General features: G+C 42.1%; 1 protein-coding gene across 1 annotated transcript in view; it reads left to right on the top strand.

The window, feature by feature from the left end:
* The window catches only part of LOC126260617 (thymus-specific serine protease-like), a 251,955-nt gene extending 241,222 nt beyond the window's left edge, over positions 1–10,733 (top strand). Inside the window, exon 10 of the mRNA XM_049957954.1 lies at positions 10,235–10,733. Within this exon, the coding sequence (XP_049813911.1) occupies positions 10,235–10,416 (182 nt within the window). The 3' untranslated portion in view covers positions 10,417–10,733. The remainder of the gene's footprint in view (positions 1–10,234) is intronic.
* The last annotated feature ends 753 nt before the right edge of the window (positions 10,734–11,486 follow it).

Genomic DNA, 11,486 nt, shown 5'->3' on the forward strand with positions numbered 1-11,486 from the left:
GGATACGATCATTCGCCTAGAATATAGGTGATCAAATTTCAAAATGGCCTCTGCAGTGCCTGTAGACTGTGCCACACAGGAGGCAGTAACAGGAGCAGTTTGAGGTGTAAATTCGGAGAGGGACTGTGTATACCGTTAGGAATGCTTGGATGGCTGCACACTGCACTATTCTGGGGAGTATTCCAAAATTTATTTCTCCGCACTGGAGCCCCAGCGCAGCTTTGCATCATCGGTGCCTAGGTGACTTCTATATCGGATGAAGTTAGTTGAGCTTTTATAGTTCGTAATTTTTCTCTGTTGGGGGGAAGAGAATAACGATGATAGCATGTTGGGCTGACTGATTTGGATGCACGCGGATCTGCTACGGGCTGTAGTACAGCCCGTAGTAGTATCTAGTTTGGAGACGCACCCATTGCATGCATTTCCACCGAATGGTCAAAACACGGTCCTGTTGCAGTAATTCAGGTCGTTCTGTTTTTACATGGGTTGCAGAAGGTGGTGGATATGGGTTTCTCCGATTTATGCTCATTTCCGACTTAAATTGGGACGATCTCATGTGGAAATCTGTAGAAATGGGAGCGGTTGCAAGATGCATAGGGGGTGACTAACACCACATTGGAATTTTACTGTAGCGGATAGGTTCGGGAAAGGTGACTCGTATCGAGATATGGGACTGCCAGAAATATTATTGAGTAGTGGATGTAATAATTAAAGAAATTGTCAATAGGATCCAATGCAGGTATGTGCTAGAATGGAAAGACCCAATTCCAAATCATGGACATCATTTCAAGTGGATAGCTTAACACTAGAGATCTGAGAAGCTAGTGTGCATTTTCTTATGACCTCAATCGGCACATCATCTACTACTACTGTTTGTGTGCCTTCTCAATCAGTCATCGCCTATAACTCAGTGAATATATCGCGGAACCTGTGATATGGTCTTGAGACAGAATACACTAGAAATACTATAGAATTATCAGTTTGAGGGAGTGGCAAATACCGCTTACATACTACGTTCCTTAGCTGAATCAACTTCAAAATGTGGTAATTTTATCACAAGGTTGCATCGTGGGCTACGTGTTGGTCTGGTTATACATATTCCTATGATCACCGTCACAGTATTTGTCTGGAAAAAAACACCTCATTCAGAGGTAATGTTGTACCTCGATTCATAAAGCGGGTGTAGCTTTTAACATAGATACTTGCGTGCACTTGTAGAACCAAGATCGCTTGTGACAGTAACATGCAGTAGTTGTTGCGATTGGGTTTTTTTAACATCTGGCCGATTACATCTCTCTTTCTAAGACACAGTGGCAGCACTCGCAGGAAGAAATCTAAGAGACACGCACACCCATCGTTGATTTTCGGTCAGTATTATTTCGTATCGTAGACAATCATCTGTTGACGAAGTATTGTACTTACAAGGGAACCTCCTCATCGCACCCCCCTCAGACCTTGTTATGAGTTGGCACAGTGGATAGGCCTTGAAAAACTGAACACAGATCAAGCGAGAAAACAGGAAGAAGTTGTGTGGAACTATGAAAAAAAAATAAGCAAAATATACAAACTGATTAGTCCATGTGCAAGATAAGCAACATCAAGGATAGTTTAAGCTCAGGAGCGCCGTGGTCCCGTGGTTAGCGTGATCACCTGCGGCACCAGAGGTCATTGGTTCAAGACTTCCCTCGAGTGAAAAGTTAAATTTTTTATTTTCAGAAAATTATTATCTGTCCGTTCGTTCATTGACGTCTCTGTTCACTGTAATAAGTTTAGGGTCTGTGTTTTGCGACCGCACCGCAAACTTGCAGTTCGGAAAATATTCATTGACCTTGATATTGAAGTCGCGAGCGATATTTGCTGGATTCATATTGCCCACGGAATACATCTCACGTATTTAATGCACTCTCGTCCAAAGTAGCGAACAGTCAACTGCCAGCCAGCGATCCTCCTTAGCAGGAATACTCTCTCTTCCGTGCGCTGTAGTCGACTGACGTCGTGTGTTTCGATGTTTGTTTAGGTGTAGCGTCCCCATACTACGGCGCAGTTACCTCGCATCGGACGGACGGACAATAAATGTCTGAAAATAAAAAAATTAAACTTTTCACTCAAGGGAAGACTTGAACCAAGGACCTTTCGTTCCGCAGCTGCTCACGCTAACAACGGGACCACGGCGCCCGTGAGCTGCCAGTGTCCTTGATGTTGCCTGTCTCGCACATGGACTACTCAGTTTGTATATTTTGCTTATTTTTTTCATAGTTCCACACAACTTCTTCCTGTTTTCTCTATTGATCTGTGTTCAGTTTCTCAAGGCCTATCCACTGTGCCAACTTATAGCTGAATCTGAGGGGGGTGCGATGGGGAGGTTCCCGTGTTAGTAGTAGGGGATGCATGATATGTTCGCATTTGAGCATCAGGTTTATAAAGTATGTGTTTGTGTAAAGGGAATGACTATGTCCAGTCATAAGGAAGGTACATATATTTCCATTTCCAGAGCCACAGTCTTCAGCAGGGTGTATTTCCGATACTTCGTTCATTGTCGAATGTCGTTCAATTGAGACCGCGATCGTTACATTTAACTGTAAGTCTAATGATAAAATATATATGTGACGGTTTTCTACGATGATTCTGTGTATGCATGGCCTGTGGTGGGAATGATTCACATTTCCCGTTAACAGCAGCATCCACCTGAATGCAAGGGCCTGTCGGACTGTAGGAATGTATCTGAGTTAACTTTACCATCCTCTAGACGATCGAATAGCGAACTGATACTTAGTAGCCCGCATCTCGTGGTCGTGCGGTAGCGTTCTCGCTTCCTACGCCCGGGTTCCCGGGTTCGATTCCCGGCGGGGTCAGGGATTTTCTCTGCCTCGTGATGGCTGGGTGTTGTGTGCTGTCCTTAGGTTAGTTAGGTTTAAGTAGATCTAAGTTCTAGGAGACTGATGACCATAGATGTTAAGTCCCATAGTGCTCAGAGCCATTTTTAATACTTAGTAAGTGTTGAATAGCTTTCGTGATCAAGTGGAAATTCGAGATTGAATATGGAGGTGTGTTTGCATTGGACTGCTATTACCTCCCATGTAAATTGTTTGGTTGATCACTTCTGCAGATTTCGCGCCTTTATTTAGTTGAGTGAAGATCGATTGTGGGGTGTGCATCTTGCAGGTGAAAGAGACATTTGCTTGTTCTCTAGACATGAGAAACACCTTAGTTGGCTTGTAAAATATAGGGATGATTTGGAATCTGTTACATCAGCGAGATCGGTATTCGTGAGTGGAAATATCGTTTTTCATCTGTTTCTTTCTAGTTACTCAGTGGTCTAGAGCACGCTCCACCTAGCTTAAGTTTCGGGTTTGTAGATAAATTATGTCCAGTCTATATCTTCGGGATTATGTTGTGTGAGCGATCGGGCGGCTACTGCTGTGTGCTTGATATCGAGAAGTACCGCGAAACCGATATAATATTATGGTAAACCATGCGAAAATACTTGTGTTCTTGTATTCAAGTTCCTGTCATCAGTGGGAGAGCAGTGTCATTGAGCAAGAGTATTTCCGTATTTGACGATATGTATGGCACTTCGCGAGGTTTAGTTGTCGCTGCAATATGGCGATCAGTGTAAAATAGTTTCTTACCGCTGAAAGTCTCGTCTGTAGAAAGAAAGAAGAGGTCGACAGAGCTTCCCTAGGACTGAGGAGCATCGTGACATATAGCCGATGCGAGTGTAGGTATGTCATAAATTTTTTCGGTGCTGTACAGATATGAAAGATAACTGCACTGTTTGAGTAAAATGTTTATATATTGCATTGTAAAGTTACTGTGACTTAGCCGGCCGAAGTGGCCGTACGGTAAGGCGCTGCAGTCTGGAACCGCAAGACCCGCTACGGTCGCAGGTTCGAATCCTGCCTCGGGCATGGATGTTTGTGATGTCCTTGGGTTAGTTAGGTTTAACTAGTTCTAAGTTCTAGGGGACTAATGACCTCATAAGTTGAGTCCCATAGTGCTCAGAGCCATTTGAACTGTGACTTATGTTCTGTAAAATCTGTACATATTGCATTGTAAAGTTATTGTGGTTTATGTTGTGGCATGACTAGAGAGGATGACTGTGTGTCCTATCGTGACGTACGTATAGATTCAGCACATTGATAACCACGGGATATGGGAGATATTTTTTACGTGGAAAATTATGTGCGCTACAGATACTGAAATTGGTTCCAGAAGCACAGCTGTCAGGAGGAGACATTACCTGTACATCAATCGCTGACAGACTGTAGCAGCAATAGTGATATTTAATTGTAGTTACACAGATATGTTCCAGGCTTCCAATATCCTTGTGAGTGTGGTATGTATTTGATGATCTATAGACAACTTTACGGGTTTAACTGTCAATGCAATTTAACCACTCCGTCTTCAGGCCGCAAGTGGCCCATCGGGACCATCCGACCGCCGTATTATCCTCAGTTGAGGATGCGGATAGGATGGGTGTGTGGTAAGCACACCGCTCTCCCGGTCGCTGTGATGGTTGTCTTTGACGGGAGCCGCTACTATTCGGTTGAGTAGCTCCTCAATTGGCATCACGAGGCTGAGTGCACCCCAAAATGCAATTGAACGATCTGTGCAAAATAATTTTACAGCTGAGTCCCGTCTTCAGAAAGAAAGATACCTACGACATCAGTAATTCGGTGGGTAAATTCGATCACATCCTTTGTGCTGGGACATTGGAGACTCTACATAGCGGTGAGAATATTTGCATATGTTGAGAGCAGGAAGGGTAACACACGATGGAGTGGGTACCACGTTAGGTCCACGAGGAAGACTGCATTCGACGTTATTCTGCGTTATTTCCGTAAACAGGTTCTGTTAGGGAAATAATTTTCGTGCATACAAACTGAGACATCAAGAAAGCGAGCGTTAACTATTTCTGAGACACTATACAATTTCCGCGTGGTCAACTCAGTTCTTGTTTTTTACATAGTCATGTGACATGAGTATAAGATTGAGAACATTGTTAGATGCGTTTGCAAAGGTTTGTAGCTACTCTGTCATCAATGGTAAAGACATGTGCTGCCTGGAGGTGTCTCACATATGGGGGCTGTGCCTTGGAGTTATATGATGTCAGTATAACAGTGGCTGTATACCTGAAAATAGATGCAACTTCCATATGCGTCCGGTGGCAGCTCGCGACACTGACAGCGCGCACGTCCATGGCCAGTCGCACCAGCACCTGTGTCTAGGTGAACATGTATTTCGATAGAAATTTCTCTGGTGTCAAGTATGAAAGGGATGTTGCCGCCTCATGCCTTAGGGTACCTGTGTGTAGTTTGACAGCTGATAGCCGCATCACTTGGCGGGGCTTGCCGCTAACCTCTTGTGTGCTCTAGTGGACAGGGGGTGGTAGATGGTGCTTGTGTGTGATGATTGCATTATTTTGCAAGCGGGTCTGTAGGCTGTGCTATGCGTTATATGGACAGTTTATAAGTACTGACTGTGTCTACACATCACTGTGCTGCATTATTTAGAAGTAGTCTGTATGTGTGTGTACTGAAATTATTTCGGTAAATTAGGAGTTGTTTGCTTCTCTGCAGAGTAGCACATCAGGGCGAGTGTTTTGTGTCAGTGTGATAAATATACTCCATCCATAAATAAAATGTTCCAAAATAAATAGAGTGCACTCCTTCCTTACTCTCCCCAGCAGCCCAGTGCAGGCTGAGTCATTTTCGCGCCATTTTTCCCCTACAAACCACCATCTTGGATTATGTCACAGTAGGGATGACATCACCCTCTGGTGGCAGTATTGTGTACTAGGTCAGTTGGAGTCTAGATCTCGTGGTGGAGACACTGCCTGCAAAATAAAAACTCATATTCAGCACAGGCAGAGTCTTTTTCCCGCCATTTACCCCCAATATCTTGGATTACGTCACAAAATGGACGAAAGTGCTCTCTGGTGGTGGTACTGAGTACTAGGTCCAGACCTTGTGGTGAAAACACTGTTTGAAGCCATCTTGGGTAATTTTACTTGCATCATCAGCTGATGTCATGGCTGCCATCCAGGACGACAGTGCCCTCTGCTGGTTGTAGTGTACCAGGTCAGTTGGAGTGCGGACCTCCTGGCGAACACACTGGATGGTGGTGCTGTCTCTAATTGTTTAAATAAAGACTGGTGCATGATTTAAATATTTCATGATTAGCAAGCATGTTTGCAAAGTATTTTAGATGGATTATTATTTTGACAATTTACGAGTTGTTTGGCCCTCTGGACGTAAATGTACTGCATTATTTACGAGTGGTTTGCATGTCTGTGGGCTGTGCAATGTTTTACTTTGACAGTTTACAATTAGCAAGCGCATGTGTAGAGCATTATATATGAGTTACTTAGGAGTAGTTTGCAGGTCTGTATGCTGTGTGGCATTTCAGAGTGTGTCTTCTGTATCACTGTGCTAAATATACTCCATCCATAAATAAATTGTTCCAAAATTAATAAAGTACACTCCTCCCTCTCTCCAGCAACCCAGTGCAGGCTGAGTCCATTGCCCACCACTCCCTAGGAGAGGTGGCGGTCGGGTGACTTAGGTTAGTGGAGGTGAGTATTGTTTCCCACAATTTTGTTAGGGTGGTAGAGAAACCCCAAGTAACCTTTCTTTACCAACAGAATTCAAACTTGGCGCCAGTTCCTAGGCAGAGGTGGCGATCTGGTGACTTAGGTTAGCGGGGTTAGCCCAAGTGACCTATCTTCCTGCGATTTTCTTACGTTGGTAGAGAAAGCCCAAGTGACCTTTCTTTAGCACCAAAATTCAAACTTGGTGCCAGTTGCTAGAGGGAGGTGCTTGTCAGGTGACTGAGGTTGGTGGGTGTAGGTCAAGTGAGCTATCTTTCCGTGATTTTCTTAGCTTCGTAGAGATAAGCAAATTGACCTATGTTTACTGCCTAAATTCAAACTTGGCGCCAGTTCATGGGAAGAAGTGGCAGTCGGGTGACTTAGGTTAGTGGGGGTAGCCCAAGTGACCTATCTTATCGCGATTTTCTTAGTTTAGTAGAGGTAACCGTGGTGTGATGCGTTACCTGTTGGAATTAGACATCCCCACCATTTTTCTAGTGGAGGGGGGTTCGGTTAGTGGAGATAGCCCAACTGACCTATCTTCCCACCAAAATTCAAACTTGCCATCAAAATCGGCCATATTGAATGACGTCAAGACCGCAATCCTGGATGATGTCATGCACTGTTGCCAAGTCTACATGCCGCCATCTTGGATGACGTCATCGCCGCCATATTGGATACATCTGGCAACAATGTAAAGTGGGGCCATACCGCCATGGTCCCAATACTCACGATTAATTCACTTTTTTTATTGTCAGCTTAACCAGTAATTAGTATGAGGTAGCATTTTGGGTAGCAGACATGGGACAAAACACATTTCCGTTTGCAACATGCTTGGCGTGACGCATGTAATTAGTTGTCTGCCTCATCCTAGCAACACACGGAAACGTGTGTAGTTATCTGCCTCATACTAGCAACACACGGAAACGTGTGTAGTTGTCCCACATTTTCCGAAGCTGCTATGGAATCATTTGCTGGAGGAAGGCATTATCATAGAATGAAAGGCAGTGACGATGTCTGTGTTCGAGAGACCTTTTCCTGTAGACAATGGCGAGGTGAAATGTGCCCAAAGTTAACTCAGCAACACATCACTGTTAAGGGCAGAGACTGACAGAGAGTGCATTTATAGCTGAACTGCTGTCTCACACAACTTCTCAGGCGGTTCGGTGTTTAGTGCTAGAAGAAGGGCATGCTAGTGACTTCATATAGCTGGTTGATGACACCTTACATGTCCTCAAATCAAGGACGTTTGAAAGTAATAAACCTATGGCATGTGGATTCAGAAATCGATTCGAAGTACAAGAACAATGTCTGTGCAAATTCTACAAATGCTTTGAGAGCATGGGCATTTGATCATCAAGACATTTGTAACCTTTTCAGAAAGGATTCAAAAAATGTATTCGCTCACTTTTAGGTCTACTCAGTGACTTACGAGAATACAATGTCAAACATATAGTCACTGCCAGGCTCGATCAGGGTGGTCTGAAAAACTTCTCTTATAATTAAAATTTACACTAGAACTCGCGCATTTATTCATTTACCGTGGCTTTCATTAAAGACAGAGTAGGAATATCTGACACAGCTCATGGAACAAAAGGTAGAAAATGGCTTATGTCATCACAGTAATCAGTTCAGTACACAGTCTAACTGCTTTGTAAATAAAAGCTGTGTATGCAGGTATTATGGGCACTGTTCTGAACTGTAGTTGTTAAGGTACTGGTAGAGGCCAGTCTTGAACTACCACTGCCAACTGTAGCAAACAGTTGTGCACTAGCCACTACCAAATGCTTTGTGTACTACAGATTGCTTTGTTTTGTGGATTGCTTCTTTTTATCTTTTTTTGCACGGTTTTCTGCTGCTCACTTGTTTCATTATTCTTATAATTGCCTTTTGTTTCCTGAAAACTGTTATGGCCTGGTGTACATTTCTCCAGAAAATGATATCGTACTTCAGTCCTGAATGTACACAAGCAAAGTATACAGCCCTAACTGTTTCTACACTAGTATTGTTGCAGAGAATTCTTACTACATAGCTCATTTTTGCTAGTCTTGAACTTAGGGATGTGATATGAGTGCTCCACTTAAGATTTTCCTGGATATGAATCCCAAGAAATTTACAGCACTAATGTTTGGTTGTCTATACATATTACAGGTTGTGCCGGATTTTTATTTTGATCAGTGTGGAAATTTATGAATACCGTTTTTGGTGGAATGACATTTTCACTCTGCAGCGGAGTGTGCGCTGATATGAAACTTCCTGGCAGATTAAAACTGTGTGCTGGACCGAGACTCGAACTCGGGACCTTTGCCTTTTCTTGAGATTGGTAACAGATTGAGATTTCCACTCAAGTCTAAAGAAAAAATTTGATATGTTAGCTGAATTCATATACAGCAACATATTCTGTAATAGGCGCCCTATTTTTCAATGCAAACTTTTTCGAATTTATTGCACTGTCTTACTTCCATGTTAATATCACAATGATTATGACCATTAACGAAATGGTGGTAACATATTCATGAACCTGACATATAAAGTTATAAGCAACTCAAAAATGTTTTTTTTTACCAAATCATTTGAGACAGATTGTAGGGTGTGTGTCTCAATTCTGTCATCCCTGACCAGCCGAAAGGTGGCAGACACTGTCGGTCTCTCCTTCTGAACAAATAAATGAACTCACCCAGTGCTTTGGACAAAAACTCATCACTGTGGATCAGCCACTGTATCCTGTGCAGACTCTAATGGATGGTAAATGAACAAAGAAAGTTTCTTCCTGGATTCCCAGACATAAAAAAGACCAAAGTGTTGATCTAATGCAAACAGAGTAAATAACATTGGAAAACATACAACAGGAACATGGATTTGAACACTGTAAAGCTTGGGAAACTCTAGAGGAGGCCTTTAATCTTTAGTGGATGTCAAATGAATGAAGATGTTGTTGTTGTTGATGATGATGATGATGATGATGATGATGATGATGATGATATATTGGTAGCAGACTGCACCATTCTTTCAATTCCCTTATTAGCTTTTATGGTTTCTGTATATTTTCCATAGTCTAATTTAATTTTGATATGTGTTGACTAGTATAATCCTTATACTGTGCTGACTCAATTATTTAGAACTTGATAATTTTTAACTACCTGCTATAGGTAATGTCTTCAGTTATATGACTTTTCAAGTAGTAATAACAGCAATTTAAGAGAAAGTTAAATCACTTTTCTTTCTTATGTTAATCAACTATAATTTGGCATGCAAATACGAATAGCCCTTATATGAGAATGCAGGCTTTCTCGGCGAATCTTGATGATAAAATCTTCTTGTGTTGACAGCCAAGTCAATATATCATTCTCTGCAATGTTTCAGCAAGTTTCTTATTTGCCATCTTCAGGTGAAGACTGAAGCCTGAAGATGGCAAGTAAGAAACTTGCTGAAACCTTACCAGAAAATGACGCATTGACTCAGCTGTCAACCCGAGAGGATGTTATCATGAATAGACCTTCTAAAATCTGGTACTGATCTCTAAGTTTTCATTCCTTTTTATATGTAAAGCTAATGACTACTTTAATATATTGTTTCATTTAGAAACATAATATTTAAATGGAAAATAGGATATCAGTGTTGTCCTGACAGGATGTGTGCTTGCAGACACATCGCATTGCGCCGACATGCTGGATGATGCGCCTGGGGATTCCAACGCACTACACACTGCTCGGCGCCGCATTGCAGAGATTGTGGCCTCATGGACAGCGGCAGCCATCAAACATGTACATGGAAAAGCACCCTCAACAAGAGCTACAACCATACACGAACTACTTCTGCAAACTTAATTCCTCCCATGTTGAATTCTACCTGTTATGTACTGCAGCAAAAGATTCCATTTTGCTTGCATTATTTACATTTGAGTTACTTTGACGTTTGGAATGTAATAGTGGTGAGTGAAGAGAATAATTCCAACAACTGAATACAAATCTGCTGCACACGTAACCAACAGAAGGAACTGTTAGTTTTCTCTGGTTGTTTCTTTCACATCCACAGCAACAAACAAAAAATTGTGTGTCAAGAAACATTAATTAATGCCATGAGAGGGTATAAGCACTTGTTATTTCACTCATGTTTGTGAATTTGAAACTTAAGTGGAATTTAAGTTGAGGTCATTGGAGATGGAATAAATATTAGGACTGCACGGAGATTATACAGCAACTTGGTCATGGCCTTTTTGAGGGAACTATGACATTCCTCCCAAGAAATTTAGATAAACAATAGAAAACTTGAATCTGGTGTGCCACAGTGGATGCTGAAACTAGCTCCTCTCAAAACATGAATTCAGTGCCTTTACTGAGCCACTTAGCTCGGTAATCACATTTTAATCAATGTAGAACTATAATTATCATGTATGCTACTTATACAGTGCCAACATGAATGGCATAGGATGATGGAAAGAGCATTGTGTGGCAAATAACTTTTACCAAGGAACACAAATTAGATTTTAGAGTGAAACTTTATTCTTCAGTGGAGGCAACTTTTCAGCAGACTAAAACTGGGAGCCAGACAACAATATGAGAACAAATTGTTGCTTTCCATCAAAAACACTACACTGTTCAGCCATCCCAACAAGCTTTACAGTCCAGACAAAGCTTCAGCTTACCAATACATTCCTCCTACTTTTTAAAACTCCACAGAAGCTTTTCATTGCAAACTTTAGAGTTCCAATCTGGCACACAGTTTTAATTACACATTTCAGTCTAAAGTGAAAGACTCATTGTGAAGCAACCCTTTATAGTGCTTAGGCCATGCATGGCCAATTCATCAAAATTTTTCCACACAAACAACATAAATTTTTCCACACCAGTGATATATTATTTGGTGCCCCCCACCCCACCCCACCCCCACCCCGCTC

This window comes from Schistocerca nitens, chromosome 5, assembly GCF_023898315.1.
Source record: "Schistocerca nitens isolate TAMUIC-IGC-003100 chromosome 5, iqSchNite1.1, whole genome shotgun sequence".
NCBI lineage: Eukaryota > Metazoa > Arthropoda > Insecta > Orthoptera > Acrididae > Schistocerca > Schistocerca nitens.